The sequence below is a fragment of the Antechinus flavipes genome, chromosome 5 (assembly GCF_016432865.1).
Source record: "Antechinus flavipes isolate AdamAnt ecotype Samford, QLD, Australia chromosome 5, AdamAnt_v2, whole genome shotgun sequence".
NCBI classification, from domain to species: domain Eukaryota; kingdom Metazoa; phylum Chordata; class Mammalia; order Dasyuromorphia; family Dasyuridae; genus Antechinus; species Antechinus flavipes.
The window spans coordinates 52,992,005-53,014,128 of NC_067402.1; the positions used below are offsets into that span (position 1 = coordinate 52,992,005).

A 22,124-nucleotide genomic window follows, 5' to 3' on the forward strand; every position below is an offset into this window, starting at 1 on the left:
TAAGTTGTTCAGCCATTACCCAACAGATGGGGATGCATTCACTTTTCCAATTCCTTGTGAGGAGAAGAATTTCGAACACCAACAAGGTTTTCAACTTGCTAGGTGGATTCTTTGTAGAATTTTTAATAGAAGACTTGAACAACTTCCAAAGAACTTACAGAGATTTATATATGATTCTCCCCTCTTTATAATTATCAAAAATTTGCAGTCACTTTCTTTGTCTCTCTCTGTCTCTTTGTCTCTATCTTTCTCTGGCTCTCTCTCTCCCCTCTCTCTTTATAGTTGTCTCTTTGTCTCTGTCTTTCTGTCTCTCTTTCTCTGTCTCTCTCTGTCTCTGTGTGTTTCTCTCTCTGTCTCTGTCTCTCTCTTTCTCCCTCTCTCTTTATAGTTGTCTCTTTGTCTCTGTCTCTCTGTCTCTTTGTCTCTTTCTATCTATCTGTCTCTCTCTCCCCCTCTCTCTTTATAGTTGTCTCTTTGTCTCTGTCTCGCTGTCTCTTTCTGTGTGTTTCTCTCTCTGTCTCTCTGTCTCTGTCTCTCTCTCTTTCTCCCTCTCTCTTTATAGTTGTCTCTTTGTCTCTGTCTCGCTGTCTCTTTCTGTGTGTTTCTCTCTCTGTCTCTCTGTCTCTGTCTCTCTCTCTTTCTCCTCTCTCTTTATAGTTGTCTCTTTGTCTCTGTCTCTCTGTCTCTTTCTGTGTGTTTCTCTCTCTGTCTCTCTCTGTCTCTCCCCCTCTCTCTTTATAGTTGTCTCTTTGTCTCTGTCTCTTTCTCTGTCTCTCTCTGTCTCTGTGTGTTTCTCTCTCTGTCTCTCTCTCTGTCTCTGTCTCTCTCTCTTTCTCCCTCTCTCTTTATAGTTGTCTCTTTGTCTCTGTCTCTCTGTCTCTTTCTGTGTGTTTCTCTCTCTGTCTCTCTCTGTCTCTCTCTGTCTCTCTCTCTCTGTGTCTCTGTCTCTCTCTCTTTCTCCCTCTCTCTTTATCTCTGTCTCTTTGTCTCTGTCTCTGTCTGTCTCTCTGTCTCCCTGTCTGTCTCTGTCTCTCTCTCTCTCTCCCCCCTCTCTCTCTTTATCTCTGTCTCTCTGTCTGTCTCTATCTCTGTCTCTGTCTCTCTCTCTCTCTCTCTCTCTCTCATTTTGTTACTTGTATTTCATACAAACCTCTCATTTTACAGCTGAGGAAACCAAGACCCAGTGAGTGAGATGATTTTCTATTTTAAGGCAACACAAAGTCATATGAGACCCACCTGATGACCAGTTCTATTATGGTCCAAATCTATATCTATATTAGTCATATCTCAGTTGTCACTTGGCTTAAGTGATCTGAGATTAAGTAAAAATGGCCCATGTAATCTGGATTCCTCCACATAAAAGTGCTACACTAATTCATGTTACTGGCACTTTGCTTTTTACATAACCCAAATTGTTCTCTGATGCTTTTTCATGGTAATAGTGATGGGGCAAAAGTGGTTCAGAATCCCACCTCCCTAACCTCTGAAGACCACACACATCACCCTTAGCCCTCTGGCTGGAGGAATAAATAAATACCTTACCTATAGGGCAGGCTCCACAGTAGAAAGAGCCTTGGGTATTGATGCACTCCACCAGAGGATCCTGAGAACAGGGAGGATCTGGAAGACTGCATTCATCAATATCATCTAGGCAGGCGACACCGTGAGGTTCTGCCTTCCATCCTGCATCACAGAGGCATCTAAACTTGGGCTAAGAGAATGAGTATGAGCATAAGTGAGAATGATCAGTAATTTTTATTCCTGATTATTACCAAGTTGGTATCGAACTTTATAAAACAAATCCTGCCTTGAGATGCGACAGACTGTTATCATTGGCTCTCATTTCCATAAGTCAATTAAGGGGACTCTCTTCTCCCCTTTTTCTCATATGGTTAAGTATTTCTGCATGACCATATGAAAAAGGAAAAGTCTTTGCTGGAAAAGTAAGAGAAACCTATCATTTGCCCAAAAGATGCCAGAGAAAAAGCAACAACAATCAAGAGCTGTAACTCAATATAATTAAAGTCAATCAACTTGTTCTACTATGTATTTAAGGGAAAAATACCCATGCAGCCATAGGCTCCTAGAAGTCAACTCAGTTGTTTTTCCTTTAGAGAGTTCTCCTCAGGGAAATTGGAGGGAGCAGTTGGCTGTCACATGGGTAAAATGTGGGAAGTGTTTGAAAAAATAGAAGTGGAACTGTTTTTGCCCCAAAATGACTAACTCTCCTCCAGCGTAGTGTAGAATGGCTTCATCCTCTCATAAATTGGAAGACAAGAGTTCATTTAATTTTGTATTTCTGCATATAGGCCGCCATAATTAAAACATGATGTTCCCCAAACCCAATCCTTAGTAGTAAAAAACAGAATAAAATGAATTCATTAGTACACACTCTTCCAAACATATTCAAAAACGAAATTCAAAAAGGTGAAGCCAGTAGAAGTTCAGGGAAAAGGGTACTACTGTCTCAAACACGTTCCATGAGAATCTGGGAATGTTCTGAAATTCAACAGCCAAAGATGCAAGAATCTAAACAGCCATTGTCTTCAGAATGAAAGTAGTTTATTTATTAGGCACCTATCATTCTTAGTGCTAGGATCCAGTTCCCACCCTCAAAGAGCTACTACTTTCACAGGGGAAGCCAGTGGCTGTAGTATTCACACAACACTCAAAAATCAGCCAGAAAAAGCCAGAAACTCATATTAACCATATTTACCAGTAACATCAGGATTTGTGTGATATCGACATTTGTATAATTCTGACATTGTGTAATTGTTAGTCATCACAACAGGGGAGAGACCAAGATTCTTAGATTCACAAAGTAGAAATGAAAGAAAGTCTTTGAAGTTCTGTATCATAAACTCCTCAGGGAGTTACGTCCAAGGAAGAGCGACCCTATAAGCAATAACTCACCACCTCCATCTGCTCGCGGTCCAAATCCTCACAGATGCCGTTCCCACAGAGAGCTTTCGAGCCCTGGCGGCAATCGTTATGCGCAGAAGCACACTGGGGTCCATAGTTCTCAGGTCTGCAGGTGCAGCTGTTGATTACATTTTACCATCATGACACAAAACCTTCAAGAACACACGTTCAACTTTACAGCATTGGGACAAAAGTTAATTTGAATTAGGGATGTTAAAAGCTAACCATGAAATAACAGACCAGCAATAAAAAAGCTACAGATTTAGGTCTTGGAGGAAAAAGTCTTTTTTATAGAGACTGCACAGTCCAGTGGGTCGAATGTGAAAGCAAGCAAAATCAATGCCAGTGGGGCCATTGATTCATTACCAAGGTCAGACTGACTCTGAAAATTCCCAAAATGCTGGGTCACTAGAGAGAGCTTCCAAAGATGAGATTTCCAAGAACTGGTGGTATGCTGCAGAATGCGAACCCTAATCCTTTTTTATTTTATTCTGTTAAGACCTATGATTACACTGATTTAGAGATTCACTGCTGGGAATACCCCATCTTCCAAGAGAGAGCAGCAACTCACAGTCTTAGAAAGTTTTCTGGGCCCCAAGAAATTAAGTAATTTGCCTAAAATCACACAGGATGATAAAAGCATATATTTCGAGCCAGAAGGAGACATAGAAGACCAAGCCCTTTGTTTTACAGCTTTGAGTCTGAAGGGAATCTTTTGCTGATCCACAATATAAGACCATCAACCCACAAAAATGATTGTCTAATAGCAGAGACTTTAAATACTCTAGTAAGCTCTTAGAAGAGATATTTGTCAACTATGGAAACTTGGGAACAGTGTTCCTCAAATCACAGCCTGCAGTGTTTTTGCTTTGGTTTGCTTTGAATACTAACAATCATGGAAAATTCCTAATATCAATAGGCAAAGGCTATAAAAATCAAAATAGATTGTAACTCTTAAGAAAGATGTCTGATCAGCATTAGCAGAGATACCCCAAAACAAACATAATGGTTTAATAGCTATTTCATTAGTAAATGGTACTTTCATGTTTTCCAAGGTTGCCTTTCTCATTAAGATAATGCCACAGATTAATGACAACAAATCACTGGATTTAAGAAGGAAATTCAATTATGGATCCCCAGACTCACATATAGATCTGTCTGCCTGCTTCTCTCTCCCTCCCCACTCTCTTTCTCTCTCTCTCTTTCTCTCTGTCTCTGTCTCCCTCTCTCTGTCTCTCTCTTTCTCCCTCTCCCTCTCTTTCTCTCCTTCCCTCTCTCCCATCTCTGTCGCTATCTCTCTGTTACTGTCTCAGTCTGTCTGTCTGTCTTTCTCTCTTTCTCTCTCTTCCTTGTTCCCCTCCTCTCTCTCCCTCTCTTTTCTTCTCCCTCTAACTCTGTCTCTCTCCATCTCTGTCTCTATCTCTGTCTCTTTGGCTCTGTCTCTCTGTCTGTCTCTCTCTTTCTGTCTCTCTCTGGGTATCTCTGTTTCACTCTTTCTCCTTGCTTCTCTCTGTGTGTCTCCTTCTCTCCCTCTCCCTTTCTTTCTTTCTCCCTCCCTCTCTCTCTTCATCTCTCACCCTCTCCCTCTGTCTCTGTCTCTCTCCCTCTGTTTCTTTTTGTCTCTGTCTCTGTCTCTCTGTGTGGCTGTATCTTTCTTTCTCTCTCTGTCTCTTTCTCTCTTTCTGTATTTCTCTTTGTTTCACTCTCTTTCTCCTTGCTTCTCTCTGTCTCCTTCTCTCCCTCACTTCCTCTCCTTTCCTCTCTCTCTTGCCTTTCTCTATTTCTCTTTCTCCTTCCTTCCTCCTTTCTTATAGGAAATTGATTGAATTATAGGAATATAAATTGAATTTATATTGAATTGCTGGGAATATAAAGCACTGACTATTTAATCTTTTCCATGCCTGACAAAGAGAGTCTAATTCAATTTTAAAAAGCATTGAATATGTACCCACTATGGACTAGACTCTGGAAATACAGAGACAAAAATGGAACTCTGTGCCCTTGAGGAGATGGTATGCTAATTTATTGGATCTGAGTATTCTTTCATCCCAGCCAAACTGAATTGTACATATGAGGAAATGAAGTCCTGGGAGAAGGGAAAAAATTTCCTTGAGGTCACATGAATACAAAGGCCAAAGTCAAGATTCAAACCCACACTCTCTAATGCAAAAATTTTGGTATTTTCCACTGAACCACCCTGCCTCCCATAACCATATCTGCATTTTCCAAGCAACACCTAAGCTTTAATTAATTACAGAACAACAACTTTGTTTGTTTGTTGGTCCTTTCTTTTGAAGAGGATCAATGACATCCCGGAGTCTCGACTCATGAGTGAATTGGACTTAAGGAAGGTCTACCTCCCTCTCTCTTCCAGAGTCTCGTGAGATGACCTAAATATGCTGCCTTTGCAGCAGATGAGCAGGTGTCTTTGATGTCCTCCAGAGTCTGCTTCGGCTGCTGGAACACACTGTTCTCAGCCAGGCATTCCAAGGGGGGAGTCTCAACATGCATGGGGCAGACACCCCCCCTAACTCACCCTCGGTCTGAAGTTCACTCCCAACCTGGTTTAGCCCAACAGCTGAGACAGTTTTACTGGGTATGGCCACTGGACACATCACAGGTGAGAGATACGTGCCCGGGAGACACCAAAGGTAGATGAACCATCCTGAAAAGGGCCTGATGCTTCCTCCCCCAGGGGTGTAATCCTGTCTGAACACCCCAAACAGGGCAGCCCGATGGCTCAGCAGTTAGAGGGCCAGCTCTGGAGTCAGGCAGCTAGGTGATACAGTGCCGGACCCAGATCACTCATCTCAGACTAGCAGTGTGACTTTGGGCAAGTAAGTCACTTACTCCTATCTGCCTCAGTTTCTTTATCTGCCCAATGAGCTGGAGAAGGAAATGGCAAACCACTACCGTATCTTTGCCACGAAAGCCCCAAATGGGGTCACGAAGAATCAACACAAGGGAAACAACTGAATACTGATGTAAGGAGGTGGTTGACCAAGGAATAGTTCTAGGATGAGCTAGTAATCATTATCAAAAAAAAAAAAATCTCACACTTAATATTTGGAACAAATTCAAGAACATTTGGCAGCTCAGGAGAAGTTAAATATACTTCTGCAGTTACAATCCAGTCCCTTCTTAATACAACCAGCTAACTAGCTGATTCACTCATACAGAGGCCAGAGTTTAAAACCTAACCACCGCCTAGTTAATAGAAGGGGGGTCTGAGTGCCATCCTTGTAGTTTAACGAGTGTTTTTAAGTCTACCTCCTCCCTTCCCCCACTTCCATTATTCTGATTCTCCAAGAAAGAAAAAAATGCTACAAAGCCTTTTAAACTGAGTCAAAAGGTCTGGGGGGGTGAGAGCTGGATGCCATGAGTCCCAGTCCCAGGGGATGAATTAGATCCAAAGTAATCAGGACAACAAAGAGCCTGCTCTCTGGAGCAGGGACCAGAACAGCATCAAGAGGTAGTAAAATATTATTGCATAGTCCCTTTGAAGCTGCTCAGGGCAGGGCCTCTTGGTATAAGAGAGAGCTTCAGTGATAATAAATGATTTCACTCGGCTATTTTCCTTATCCTCTGAGGTAGAAATATTTACTGTTTTGCCAATGAGGGTGGAATGGGGTCTATTACTCATTAGCATTTATAAAGCACCGTATCTTTTAAGGAGTTGACAATCATGAATCCCATTCCCCCTTCTATAACAAGGGAGCCATAGACCTGGGCCATGGATACCTTCTGGGGGCTTGTGAAGGTGGATGGGAAACAAAAATTGCCTTTTTGTTTTCACTAATCTAATTGAAATTTAGCATTTTCTTCTTCTGAAAGGGGTGGAGGGCGGGGACATAGGTTTCACCAGGCTGCCACAGAGTCCCTGGCACAAACAAGCTTAGGCACCTTGATTTATGAGGAGTCCAACTCTGATTTCTCACCAAGTAAGTGGGGGAACCTTGACTTCTAAGCAGTTGAGCTGCAAAGCTCAGCACAAAACTGGCTCACAAATACTGAGTTTGTACAACCCGGCCTGACTCAATAGACAGCCTGCCTTTGCTGGATTTCTGCTTATATTTCCCAAAGGGTTTTTAAGCTTTTCATGAAAGACACTTTAATCTCACATAATTAATGCAGCCCAAGCAAGGATCCTGAGTTTTACAGTTTCATCATGGAAATTGCACAAAGCTAGCTTTGAACATTTGTTTTTGCACTTCTGTCTATTTTCTTCTTGTCTTCAGAAAGAATCCCACCTACTTGTCCACTTGTACCACTGTCCTTTTTAAAAAGTAGGAAATTTGTTTTAGGGGATATGACACTTCCTTCCTCCCTCACCAAGGTGCCAAAGCTAGATCTCTGAAGCTGATGGATTCCCTATGGGAAAAACTACAATAGGGCATCTCATCCCTATGTTGTAGATGGAATCTTATTAGCTACAAAAGGACTTCTCACTTTAGGATTTGTTATTAAAATAACACTTTTTAAAATGTCTTTTTAAAAAAGGCATTCCTAAAAAATTAGAAATAATTGTACCACTCTGGAAAGTCAATCTCTATGTCCTACAATAGTTTTAACCACTGAATACAAAGAGCATGAATTGAATGGGGACATTTTTTTGAAATCCCTAAACATAATGACAAAGCATTCTAACACCAGTGGAATGCCAGTAAATAGTTGTGGGGGTTGAAAAGAGATTGGATTTTTTTTCTTTTTCATTTTGCAGAAGAAAATCATAAAGCATTGTGGGGAAACTTTAGCATAATGTACCACTCTCTTCCCACTTTCAGAATTTGTCACCTAATTAGGTATTAGCTGGCTTGCCATAACTTAAAGGCTCTAAACCTGTGTTTATTCTGTTACTATATTTCAATATAATTGGCTTACTTAATAATCCTATGTTTATTTTAGGCAGGTAAAGACATTATTCTGAAAAGGGTTTGCATTCTCAAAATGGATACTACAACTACTAGTTGTAGTAGTAATAGTAATAGTCATAGTGGTTGTGATGGTAGTAGAAGTAGTAATAGTCATAGTCATAGTAGTAACAATAATAATAACAACCGTAATAAAAGTTAACATTTATAAAATGCTTTAAAGTTTACAAAGGTTTTACCACATCTATCTACCTACCCACCCACCTATCTATCTATCTATTTTTCATCTATCTATCTATCTATCAATACTGCATCCTAATTTGCCAACAATCACTGATGAAATAGGGAACATAATTATGTCTGCATTCTGGAGGTTAATAAAGTCAAATAAGGCTGAAAAGTAAAGTAATATCAGGACCTGAGGCTATTCGTCAAGAATATCTGCAAGGAATAAGAGATCAGGCTTTCTGCAGAATTAAAAAGAAGGCAAAGGTTAGGTCCCAGATATCGCCCAAGTGTGGATTATGAAAGTGGTGGCAGCCTGTAGTGAGCATATCTTAAATCAAAAGCTGTTAGGTTTACTATAAATTATCAGAAGAGATGAGAATTTCTTGCTTTATATGTGGATTGAACTTGTGGTCATTTCCTCTACAATTTCAATGAAATATGGCGAATGCCCAGAACAAGCTGAGACTTGCAAAAAATTATGTGTATATATAAAATATATATGTATATAGGCTTTTAAACTATGTTCAGAATAAGATGAACAAGCAGAATGAGACCATGGCTTAAGGAATAAATATGTTCATGTTAATGAAAAATACTGGCAAGGAAGAACTTCTCAATTTCTACAGTATTTTGCTTTCATTTTCTCTATTAAGCAGAATAATATTCAAACTCAACAAGCAATATGAAGAGGAAATTAAAGCCCAGTGTTGAGAGAAGTTATAAAAGGTACTAAAAAAGTACCATGGAACTGAAAACAAAAGAAATGCTCATCAACTGGGGAATGATTAAATAAATTAGGGCACATGAATTGTAATGGAATATTGGTGCCCAAGTCTAATCCCACATGTTTTATCTGGAATCCTACCACGATTCATATATCTGTCAGCATCCTCAGATATGTTTTTAACAAGTGAGGTGCCTTCTGGGTCTCATCTGGGCCAGAGAAGGAAAGGGGCAAGTCAAAGTAAAGATCTCAGCAAGGACAGAGTCCAGAGTATAATTCAAAGACAGGGAACAGTTATGGGCAGATAATTATTGGTTTAACATCTGATCCAAAGGGTAAAAGGAGTATTTATGAGAGACAGAAAGGCAATAAAACAGTCATAAGAGGATAAAAAGAAAGATATCAATGCAAAAGTTCCTTGGAAAATGAGCAGAAAAGTAGGTGATAAGAAAGTCACTAGAAGTTGTTCTTTATTGTATTATATATTTATTACATCTTTTGTCACCCAGTAATTATCTTAGACAAGATTTGAACTCATATCTTCCTGACTCTAAATCCCGCACTCTTTCCAGAGTGCTACATAGTGATGTGACAGGTTTAATAAGCTGAAAAATCAGTGTTGAACAAGGAGTCTACACTTAGAGAGAGAAAGGTTTATAAAGAAGTTGATACTCTGGCAAACTCCTCCCCTGGTGGCTAATAATACTCCATCTCATTTATCCTTTTGGTGTCTCCCTCCACATTAATGAATCCTTTGTGCTATGAAAAGTAATATCTCTCTATAAAATTTTGTTCATCTCCATCCTTCCCTGGGCACCAGGATATTAGTCAAAGCCTCTTGGCTTGTTGGGATAAGTCACTGACCAATACCAGCCCCATTGGTCTAATTAGAATCATGTCTAAGGGGACAGTTCAGTATTCCTAGGAAAGGGACTGTGCCCTTTCATTGTTCAAGGTGATAACCTGTCTGAGAAAGAATGACTTGCGAAGAAAATAAATAGGACAAAATTTAAGCTGGAGAAGAGAACCAAGAGAAACAACACTGCTCTCTCTAATTTCTTTGTCATTTCAAAAAAGAATTAGACTAATTTGTAATGGGTTGAAACTGAGCAGATGCACTGAAGTCCAAGCACTTAAGGCTAATTACTAATTGGACAATACTCTATTAGTATATGCTTGGGGAAAGAATGGTCCTGCCCACTACTCTGTGCAAGTTTAATTTGTTGTATGGGGGCGTGGAGTGAGAGAGCCAGAGTTACTCCTGGCAGATTTGTGTCCCAATTTCTCTCACTTCATATCGCCATTCCGTTCACGTCCACAAAGAATAAAGATCAAGGACTTTTGCTGATTCTAAAGTATCCAGGGTGCTAATGCGGTCTTCATACTAATTCTATGAAATTCCAAAGGAAGATGAAAATTCCAGGGAACCTGAATTTGGTTCAATACAATCATGAAATGAGCTTCCCAGAATTTTTCAATCAGAAGGTGATTCCTGACAGAAAGTCACAGAAGAAATTCCTTCACTGAGAAATCTCTAAGACCTCTTCTTACCTCCGTGACTTTTTTTTCCTGTAGAAACTGGGGTTAACTGATTTGCCAGGGTCACACAGCTGAGAACTGTTAAGAGTCTAAATCAAATTTGAACTCAGGTCCCCCTGACTTGAGGGCTGGTGCTCTACCCATTGCACTACCTAGATGCCCCCTTCCTCATTGATTCTACAGCCCTCTGATTGCTGATCATTTCCTAATATCAATTGTTACTCAGTTTTTATTAAACATTAAGCTCTCCCCAAGATACCTCTATCACATTGGCAACAACGGATGACACGGTGGGGAATAAGACTTATTATGTTCCCTGCCAGGCTCTCCCCAAGAAAACCTGATTTTTAAAAAATTCCCAAGGTTACCTGTAACTTCCTGCTGTATTAAAGCACGTGCCTCCATTCTGGCAGCTCAGAGGTGTTCCAGCATAAATCTCACACTCGTTCACATCCGCTGAGCAGACAGGGCCCTGAGTTCATAGAAAGATTAAATTGGATCTCCAGCGTGGATTAAAGAAAAGTTTTAGAGTGACAAAATCAATTGTGTATCTTTAGTACTTTCAAAGACCTGCCCTCACGGACATAGGCTCAAAGTAATGGCACTTCCACTGTGAACAGGGATTATGTGTCAATCCTTCCTATGTCAATAAGCCCTCATCCTACTGTGGTAATAAACACCCCAGGATTTAGGAATTATGAGAGTGAGCAAATAAGATTGAGGAAAGAAGCAGCAAGTTTGTATCCACTAAGCACTTTCTCCTCTTCCTCCTCTTCTTCCTCCTTTTCCTTCTCCTCTTCCTCCTCCTTCTTCTCCTTCTCCTCCTTCTCCTCCTCCTCCTCCTCATCATCATCATCAACATCATCATCATCATCATTACCACCAGAAACTGAGAAAAGGGGTGGGGTGGGATGAGGAAGACAAAGAAGATTTTCTTCTAAGACCTTCCAAGCTCAATCATTTTATATTAATGCAAATGAAAAATACCATGACCTACAAAAGCATTTTTGGGTGAAAGTACTCTTGATTGCTTGGTAATTCAGTAACTTATGTAACCACATTTCTTTGTTTTCATCTTGGGGTAGAAAACTATAATCAGCTCCAATACCAGGGCAGCATAGCTCTAGAAACACTCTACTAAGGACTAACCATGTTCTAATCATTCCAGGGGCCCATTGCTACTGACTCTTTCCATACTGTTTAGGTGAGAGGAAACAAAGTGACTCACCTTCCAGTTGTGGGGGCAGAGGCAGAAAAAGGAATCGAGTAGGTTGAGGCAGGTACCACCATTCTGACAGGGGTTACTGCTGCAAACTTTTCTTTGGACTGTCTGAAAAAAGACAAGTGTAGGGAGAGCAGTTTGACTGAGGAAAGAAGCAGCAGTAGGATGCCCAGACAGGCACTAACTTATTCCTAGAAAGTCATCTTCCTAACAGATTTTAGCTCATTCTTCCTCAGTTCTCTTTTGATCTCATTGAGTATATTAACAATTTCACAGTGTTTGGACATTCAAATGCAGTGCACAGTTGGGAGCAGATTCTCATGTCTTTTTAAAAAAAACACATCCCACCTCAGGGAATCAATATTTAGACATCAAGAATAAATGGGAATTTTTATCTAAGTGGTCTCAGTTGGGGCATTCATTGATCACAGAAGTTATCATTGAACCAAGGGAACAAATAAAAGTTCCCCATCTGCATTCCCATGTTACTCTTATTCTTCATACCGCTGGGCATTTGGAATCTGATCAATCACCACTGTTATCCTCCTTAGTGGGGTTAAGTTTACTGAACTCTTTTCATTCTGAACTTCTCTGAATAAAACGGGTCTAATTTACATACACTCTCCACTCCATTGGTCAAGTGATTTATTTCTGTTCAAAACAGACTCACTGTTGTCCAGAAAACCTGCAGGAGTCTTCCTGAGAGCTAAATATCAGTTCTGTAGCCTAAGACCTAACGTTAGTATCTTTGGATTCATGAGAAACTTCTAAAGACGTGGCAAGTGATCTATCTGAGGAAATATTCTACTGTTGAATCAGTTTGTCTCACCATATTTCCATTAAGGATGAGGGTACAGGGGTCTGAAAGAGAATTATTCTTTGGTTGTTCTCTTAAATTTCCTAGATAGGTCATTTGTTTTATCAAAGCAAAGTTTCATTTAGATATAAAACAAGTCTAGTCTGAACACTCTGGGTTTAGTTCTTGCTCTATAGCAATTAACCTACAAAAAAAATGGAGCATTAGCTCAACTCTTCTCCAGAAATATCAAAACTGAGAATAAGTACTCTATTATAAAAGCCTATTAAATCACTAATAAAAATTACTGGCATATATATAATGGCATATGCATATGTATATATATATATATATATAGGTGTACATATATTTTTATTTCTTTTTATACATGTACATATATATAGATGGGTATATATTTTTATTTATATATATATATGTGTATATATACATATACACATACATATATACAGATATAAATGCATACACACACAGATATATATGAAGGTAAACCACAAATCTTAGTCCAGATTTAGACTGAACTAAGACTTTTGGCACATCTTGTATGTGATTGTGAGGTTTCCAGAGATTCAAAAATATTATCTCATTTGAATCTCACCAAAAACCCCTAAAAGGCATTATTGTCTCCATTTTACACAGGAGCACAGTACAGTTTATAGAAGACAAATATCTGCCCAAGGTCGTACATTCAGTAAGTGTCCACTATGCCAAGATGGAGGCCAAAGATAACAAGTCTTTGCCATGTTGTCTCTTCCAATAAGATTATGGATAAAAGAAATAAGGGATTTTTCACCAAATGCCAGCATTTCAGAATGAGGTGGCCGTCCTTCAGCTTGAAGGAGAAATACAATTTCAAGCAATCTATTTGACCAGACAGGTAGTAAATTTCTAGGGTGTATTATTGTTCCTTCACCTCTAACTCCCATAAATGACACCAGCTGAAAACTTAGGCTCATGGATGAGACCTATAAGAGGCTATTTAAAAACACGAGGCTGTTTTGGAACACATTCCTGTCCTCTGAGGTCTAGGTCAAGCAGGATAATTGTGGCCCCCAAAGTACAGGTTGGATGAGCCAGGAAGCTGATCCAGAATGGAAAATCTTATGTTCCTGAGTCCTTTGAGCCATAACGTCATTCATAATCAAGCCCTAAAGTGACCTAGTGAGTCTGTCCCCCAACAACAGTTTTACCAAGGATGCTATTGTGTTTTCAAAGCAAAAGAAAAACTTTTGTGTTCAACACACTGAATGCTTACCTGCTGTAAACTTTGGAATCTCCTCTGAAGATCCATAAGCTGTCCAGAAAAACAGGAAAATAAAAGTGCTTCAGACGTAAATTGCCTATGTACAATTCACAGACCTCTATCAAATACTCATGTTTTGTTGAAATCATGAACTGAATTTAATTGTACAATTATTAGTGTCAGATTACCAAGTGACTATCATAGACACATAGCAAAAGACATAAAATTTAGATAAGACACGGTCCTTTCCCCACAGAAAGGACTTTATTCCCTATCGGGGGATAACCAAACACAGTAAGGAAACATAAATGCATCGAAACTACAAAACGAAGGGTTGTTATATCTACAAGAAGCAGGGCAGGATATGGGTTTTGGAGAAAAATAGCTGAGTTGGATTTTAAAGGACCGACAGGCATTCAACAGGTGAATTGGAGGAAAAGATGCTAGACACAAATAATGCAATAACCAGATTTATAGAAGCGATCTGTCTGGTGTATGTTTGGGTTGGGAATCATAAAGCATGGTTGGAATATGGCATGTATGAAGTGCCAGGATACTAGATAAGACTAGAAAGATGAACTAAAACCACTAAGACTTGGAAGCTTATAACTGGACTATGGCTCTGGATAGGTTTACCTTATTCAAAAGAACAGTGTAACTAAAAGGGAGAGGGATAGTATCATATATTAACATATTGGGAAATCTGGGAACTAGAAGAACTGAGTATGATGAAGAAAGAGTATATGGGCAATGGTCAAAAAAAAAAAAAAAAGAAAGAAAGACAGAAAGAAGTGCTTTTATCAAACAAGTGTACTGCAGACCACCTGGAAAGGAAAGAAAATTTAGATAAGGAGTTTGGCAAATACAATTGTAGCACAGAGGCAGAATAAAGTAATGATAGGACACTTCAATTATATTTAGGAGCTCTCCCTCCATCAAAAGCAGAACAGGAAATAATTCTTTGACTTGACTTAGGGATAGTGTCACAAAAAGACGGAGGAATTATTGAGGGGAAATTCAACTCTGGAGCTGATTCTCATTAACAAGAACTACTTAATGGGATCCTTTAAGGAAAATGAATATTCTACCAGAATTTGTGATAGAAAAGGAAAAATAATCTGGAGTCTGAAAGTTACCCTAGATTTCAAGAAAAGTAGATATATAGTGAAATCTAATTCAGGTAACAATATAGATGCAAAAATAAGATCTTGAAAATCTGTTCGGAATTCTAAATATGAGATTGGGCTGAGGTTGGTTGATAAGAAAGATAAGGTCAAGAAAAAGGTTTTAAACATCATGGGGGTTAGGAAATGGAGAATCAGAGAAGTGAAAGGACCTTTTTTTGAAATAGATGATATAATGATACACTGGGAATAAGAAAGAGCAGAACTGCTCAATTCATATTTTGTTTCTTTTCTTTTTCTTTCTTTTTTATGTATTCAAAGGAGAATTATCTTTGCCCTGAAAATGAGAACATAAAAATGACTGAGTTGATAACCAGATGAAGAATAACCTGAGGTCCTCAAAGACCTCAAGCAAGTAAATTTCATTTGCTGAGCAACAATCAGTGCTATCTGAAAGATCTTAGAAAATAGGAGACACATTACAAAAGTGAATAAGTACCAATGTCTCAACTTCCCCCCTCCCCCCCCCCCCAAAAAAAAGGGGAAAGGACCAAGTTGCAAACTAGAGACCAGTGAATCTTCTAGGAAAATTCCAGGAAGGAACATTAAAGAGAAAGTTGGCAAGCATCTAGATAGGAAGTGACTGCAAATAGCCAGTGTGCCTTTATCAAGGACAGGTTATGGCAGATTAATTTCATTTCTTTTTCTGATAGGATTACTAAGTACCTAAGGGGAGTACTATCTTATTTAGATTGTAGCAAAGCTTTTGATAAATTATTTCACTCTTTTTGGGGAAAAGATGGAGAGTGATGAATCAGATGGGAATAGTCAGATAGATTCAGAAGTGGAGGGATGATCAGACGCCCGGAGTGGTTGTGAACGGTCAGTGTCAGTAGTAACATGTCTCGGAAGGAGGACCCCAGGGAGCTATGGTTGGCTTTGTGCCTTTTGCTATTTTTCTCAATGACTTGGATAAAAGAATAAATATCATGTGCATCAAATGCACGGTGCAAAATCTGTTTTTATATCTCCAACACATGGCACAGTATCTGGCACATAATAACTACCTAATAAATGCTGACTAACAATAGTTAACACACTGAGAGAACAGTATCAAGATCCAAGAACAGACTAAAATACTTAGCTACATAATCTAATAAGGTGAAATGTAATAAAAGTTAAGTATAAAGTCTTACACTTAAATACCAAGAAAAAAAATCACTTTTCAGAGTATAAGGTGGGAGGGGAAGACACAGACAATGCCTGTAGAAGAGGGTCTACAAACTCAATATGAGTAAGCAGTATGATGCGACAGCCCAAAAAGTTTAGGGACTCCATTAAAAAGAACAAAGTTTTCAGGAAAAAAGAGATAATTCCATTATACTCTGCCCTCATCATATTTTACCTGGAGTATTTTGTCTTTTTCTGAGCACTGCCTGTAGTTTAGGAGGAAAATCTGAAACTAGATTTTAAGGGTCTGAAATATTAGGCAATTGAGTTTGAACTTTACTGAGTGGGAATTAAAAAGTCACTAAAAGATTTGTTAGCAGAGGAACGATGTGACTAGATCAATGGGTAAAACAACATTTTTCTAATAGTGGCAGATTGTAATTGGGAAAGAACAGAAATAGGAAGATCTGCTAGGAGGCTATGGAAATATTCCAGTTAGATAGCAATTAAATCAGAACCAGAGCTGGATGATGATAAAAGAGAGGAAGAACCGGATGCAAGTAATATTATATATTTTGAGTTGATAGTAATTGGTGAGAGATTGATAGTAGTAATCTATTAGTGGTAGATTAAGTGATAGGAAGAAATAAATCGTGTCAAGTGTTAGAACATGTGTGAATATGTGAATGAATTTGTGTGAATGAAGCAAAGGACTGTTTATTTTCAAATTCTCTATATGACTATGTTGAAACCAGAGTATTTCTTTGTCTCATTCCTTCTTTCACTTTTCTATGCTATATATACTCTCACTTTGAAGCAAGATCTTGTGATAAGTGGAATGCTGATTAACTGATTCTTTTTCTTCACCTTGAACTTCTCATAGCCATTAGGGAATTTCCATATCTCCAAGATTAATAATCAATCTGATAGCCTTTCAGATAATTGTTGGTCAGATTAGAAGCAGACCATTAAATGAAGCAAGCCTCAATCAGAGGCTCCATGTTATTTTCCTACCTACCTCATTTTGTAGATAGAGCCCTTAGCCAATGGTGCTCAGATTTATAAGACTTTGACTCAATAAGACTCACAATTAATTGAAGACCAGAACCAATCATCCCCTCTTAAAAGGTAATTATTCACAGTCTTGATTTAAGGGGAAGTGACATCTACTGAAAGGAAAGAAATGTCAGACTCACCTGGTTATTGAGGTCAATGATTTGATATGAAACATTGTGAGGAAGATCACTGCCACTCCTTTTTAACTCTGTAATGTCATTCTTGTTTTTTTGGATCTAATATTAAAAAAAAAAAGTATACATACTGAAATTTCTGGGAATAATCATTTGTGAATAAGAAGGACTTTATTACATCTTAATAATAGAAATAGTACATTATTCTAATGTTTATTATGTCATTCATAATACTATGTACCATGAAGAACAACACATGTTTTTTTTAAAAAACAACACATTAAATATCTTTAGCATAAAATATTCCTATAATAACAACCCCAGCATTATCTTTAAAAATAACTGGATTGCTTATGATTGGTAAGGAGGCTGTGACTGGGAACTAAATAAATTAAACTCTGTCTTCCACACTCCACACATCTATCACTTCTCCTCCCCCCCATCTCTTCTATCATTGGACTTTTCCATTTCTAGCTGAATTTTTGTCAAGTCTAGGGCATATGTCCACAAACTTGGCTTCCTCTCTCCTTTCTGGAACCAGTGCTCTAGTCACCAGCTCCTTCGTACACCATTTTTGAAATATACCTACCTTCTCTCTTTCCATTCACTATGGTCAGAGCAAAAGTTCAAGGAATATTTCTTTTTACATTTATTTCATTTCAAAATTAAAAAAAAATTACCTGATTTAAGCATTCACCAAGATCTTCTTCATTGATTTTAACTTTCCCCTGGGTTCCAGTCCTAAACTCAATACTTTGGGCAGATCCAGTAATAAATACTAAGTTGCCCCTCTCTGAGGTCATACGAGGCCTATGTTACCAAGTCAGAGAAAGCATCGTTAGGTTGTAGATTTGTCATGAATGATCTATCACAGCGAAACCTCCCACTGAAGTCCTGAGAAACCTTATTAATCCTCATTTCAGTCATCTGCCTAAATTGCAAATCCAATGAAATGATTTCCTCCAGATTCCCCCATCAGTTTCCCACTTGTTTGCAATTATTCTGTGTATAACAAAAATATTCCAGAGAAGTAGCTGAATTTGAAGAATCTTTAGTTCATTTGCAAACTAATTAATGGAATATTGGCAGACTAGGAAATATTTTCACATATTAACTGAGGACATTATAGAAGTCAATGCTGTCGTTTGCAGAATGTTTCTTTTGCATCCTCCTTAAGCTGAATTTTGCATTCTGCATTGCTTTTTCTAGATAGGTACGAAATCTGACAAGGATTGAATCTAACTAACTTGCAAGAATGGCTAATTTAAGTACTCACTGTTGTAGGTAGTTTATATTTCTCCTTTGTCGATGCAATTCATGTTGCTCAGATTTACCATCTAATCCTGTAAGTATCAATAAAAAAACCAAAAGGCAAATAAGAGGAATTGGCCAAGACATGATCCTTACCACCCTCCTGAGAGGGTTTGATAAGGCAAACTGTTCTCCAGCAGGATGAATGTCTGAATTTGAAGAACAGCAAGCTCCACAATTGGACTTTGCCCTGTGGAGCCACAAAGTTCTCACATTCCTCCTTCTTCCCCCTGAAAGCTACATTACTTTACCTTTCCCAGGAGAAAGGTAAATGATCTTAGATCTAAATGGGTACTCTTCAACTTTCAAGAGGTCAAAATCTACCTTTTAGTGGTGCATGATTTAATCATTATCTGTTTGACCTTTGCAATAGAGGAAAACTACTTTAGGAGAAGCCATTGGAAATTACCCAGAATACGGCTCACGGGAATTAGCTTTCCTAATGAATTCTATCAAGTTTTTATCTTAGTGACCGATGGAATCTGGGATTCAAAAGTGTTAAGACTAGTCTAAGAAAGACAATCTGTCTTTATCACCTATGTTATCCTCTATTTTTTCTCATCATGAAAAGTCTTCGGTAGCTGAAGGAACAAAGCATCCTGAGGAAGAAGGAGGAAGTTTGTGCAAGGTAATTCAAATAACTGAAACTATCTCTACGGCTACTTTCCCTCAGACCCTCATGGAGATAGCTCCCAAAGGCCTTGGTAATAACCCAACCCAAGTAACAATGCTCCTTGTAGTCTATGCTCTGCAGCCAACGTAGAAGGAACCAGTTACTATGAAGGAGAGATCCATTTCTTTGTCATCACAGCATCAGCTGCAACCATCATCCTGGGAAGCAACCTTTCTGGGGAGACAGAACCTGGCAGCTGCTTCTTTGGGTACCACATCCTTCATCTCATCAGCAGTTAATCCGAGATGCAAAAATAAAGTTCTCACCACCAGAGCCAGTCCTTGGCCCTGACCAACAGCTCATTATCAGAAACAGATATGACTATCTGCAGAAATGACATTATCTTAAAAATGAATTACAATCCGCTTTGCCTCAAAGTCCTGAAGCTCATGTGGCCAGCTGAAACTGATGGGCGTTGTCACTTCCATCAAAATTGTTTATATGTGGAGATTTGCACATAATAAATGCTTAGTAAATTCTTTTTCAGTCGTTCACCTATCCATCCAACCATTCATTCACAGAAGTTTGCCTCTTCCTTTTTCTTTGCTTATGCTACTCTTTGTATCTGACCTTCCTCTTCCTTTTACGCTTCAAAAAAGTCCATTATTTTTATTAAAAAAAAAAAAATCTCATGTCACCTCCATGAAATCTTTCCTGATCATGTCAGCTCTCAATCCTTATATTTTTCAGAAGCCCTAAAGCTATACAAGTAGATCTCTCCAAGAAGAGGTTGCTTTTCAGGAGAATGGGAATGGCAAATCGACAAATTAAGAATATGCCCTAACTGGTTGAGTTGTACAAAATTATTTGGTGCTTATTCTGTTGGGAACTTTGTCCACTTAAAATTTCATGTCTTTCCTCGTTAAATTTACCCCATTTACAATAAATAATTCAGGTGTTGGGTTATGTGGATTTTTTAATATTTGTGATTATTTATCACAGGTTATTATTTAATATTTTGTGTGGTTCTAAACAGCATGGCTTAAGAAATAGAATGTTGGAGGCAGAGTCAGGATGACCCAGGTTCAAGCCAACCTTTGATATTTACTAGTCATGTGACTTAACTGAGTTTTTTTCTCATTCATAAAATGAGGATAATGAATCCTTTCATACCTACCAGATCTGGTTGTGAGTAAGGCACAAATTCATAAACAATATAAAGTTTTTTTCCAAAAATTAAAGCATTCTACAAATGCAACAGTAATCGTTTTCTCCTCAATAAAACTAGCTTATGCTGGATACTCAGTATCTGTTCATCTGACTTTTAAATCTTCAAAATTTCATAGTTACCTGAAAGGGACCTACAAAAGATGATATAAGATGTTTATGAAGAATCCTAAATCAAATAGATCTTTATGCAGAATCCTAAATGCTTTCAAGTAAGAGATCAAATCTGACAAATAGATTCTTATGGACTAGACTATTAGTTCAAAACATCTGAAAACACAAATATTATTTTCCTCACAAGGTTATGAGATGTCAAAAATTATTTTTCAATCTGTTAAGAATCAACCACATGTCAACTACCTTTTCAATAAAATTTCCAAAAGACCTAAGATGGGGAGGTAGGGGAGAAAAACATTTCCCTTGTGCTGGATAGTATGCTAAATGCTTTACAAATATTATCTAATTTGATCCTTTTAACAACCCAGAAAGTTGGATGTCATTATGATCTCCATTCTATAGATGAGAAAACTGAGGTTAAGTGAGCCTGGGGTTCCACAACTAGTAAATATGAGTCCATATATGGGGAGGGAAGGAAGGAAGGAAGGAAGGAAGGAAGGAAGGAAGGAAGGAAGGAAGGAAGGAAGGAAGGAAGGAAGGAAGGAAGAAGGAAGGAAGGAAGAAGGAAGGAAGGAAGGAAGGAAGGAAGGAAGGAAGGAAGGAAGGAAGGAAGGAAGGAAGGAAGAAAGAAAGAAAGAAAGAAAGAAAGAAAGAAAGAAAGAAAGAAAGAAAGAAAGAAAGAAAGGGAGGAAGGGAGGGAAGAAGGAAGGAGGAAGGAAGAGAGAGAGAGGAGAGGAGGAAGAAAGGAAGGAAGGAAGAAGGAAGGAAGAAGGGAAGGGAGGGAAGAAGGAAGGAAGGAAGAGAGAGAGGAGAGGAGAGAAGGAGGAAGAAAGAAAGAAGGAAGGAAGGAAGAGGAGAGGGAGGGAGGGAGGAAGAAAGGAAGAGGAGAAGGAGGGAGGGAGGGAGGAAGGAAGGGAGAAAGAGAAAAGTAAGTAGGACTGAGATAAAAGTTTCATATCCAGTTCACTTAACATCATTTCAACTAAAATCATACAAAATAAACATAAAATCAATAATCAAATCAGAAGTGTCATCATTTGAAAGGTAGGGAGTGGTGGGGAACTATTAAAATAAGTTCCTATTTCCAGAGCATCAGTATGGATAGTCGGATCGATTCATCCAGTTTCATCCAAAAAAAAAAAAAATTTGACTTGAGTATGAAGAGAACTATTTTCAAAGATCCAAGACTTTCCGACTTAAGGATTGGTCTGTCTAAATTGGAGGGGCAAACAATGATGCTATCCACATGCCTGAGGTATTTGTTCTGACCCTCTTGAAGCCTTGTTCCCCCACCCCTACCCCCAAGCACACAACAATTTTATAAACATTTATTAAATGCAAGGCACTGGGCTTTGTGCCCAGGACACAAACAAACCGAGAGCTTGCATCCTCCACAACCCTTCAGTCACCACCACAAACACTCAGTTACTACTACCCCTCACCAGGATTCTTGGCTTTAGGAGTAAGTCAAGATTTTCGGTGGCCTGAGAGTGTGGAGAAACAATGGCCTCTCACTGGCTGCAAGGTGCACAATGGAGGCAAGCAGGATCTGCATAGGGCCTCCTTTTTCCTCTTCTTTTTTCTTTCCAACTAGAAAATGAATGCCAAAAAAAGGGTGGGTGGCTTAGTCAGCAACTTCATTTTTACTTTGCTAGAGCCCTGCGGTTTTGCTGTGGAATAAAGAGAATTTAGAATTGCTACCACCTGTAGTCTTAACACTTCTTTTCTGGAATTTTTCTTCTTTTATATAAAAGATAGGTAAAATATTTTCTGATGAGTAATCTAAACATTTTCTTTCATGTTTTCCAA

At 38.6% G+C, this 22,124-nt stretch overlaps 1 protein-coding gene across 1 annotated transcript in view; it reads right to left on the reverse strand.

The window, feature by feature from the left end:
- CUBN (cubilin) overlaps positions 1–17,851 on the reverse strand; it is a 282,230-nt gene extending 264,379 nt beyond the window's left edge. Inside the window, exons 1-7 of the mRNA XM_051963617.1 lie at positions 17,728–17,851; positions 17,054–17,149; positions 13,576–13,614; positions 11,513–11,614; positions 10,653–10,756; positions 2,914–3,040; positions 1,543–1,711 (exon numbers count right to left, since the gene is read on the reverse strand). Of these exons, the coding sequence (XP_051819577.1) occupies positions 1,543–1,711; positions 2,914–3,040; positions 10,653–10,756; positions 11,513–11,614; positions 13,576–13,614; positions 17,054–17,149; positions 17,728–17,850 (760 nt within the window). The 5' untranslated portion in view covers position 17,851. The remainder of the gene's footprint in view (positions 1–1,542; positions 1,712–2,913; positions 3,041–10,652; positions 10,757–11,512; positions 11,615–13,575; positions 13,615–17,053; positions 17,150–17,727) is intronic.
- Between the last annotated feature and the right edge of the window lie 4,273 nt (positions 17,852–22,124).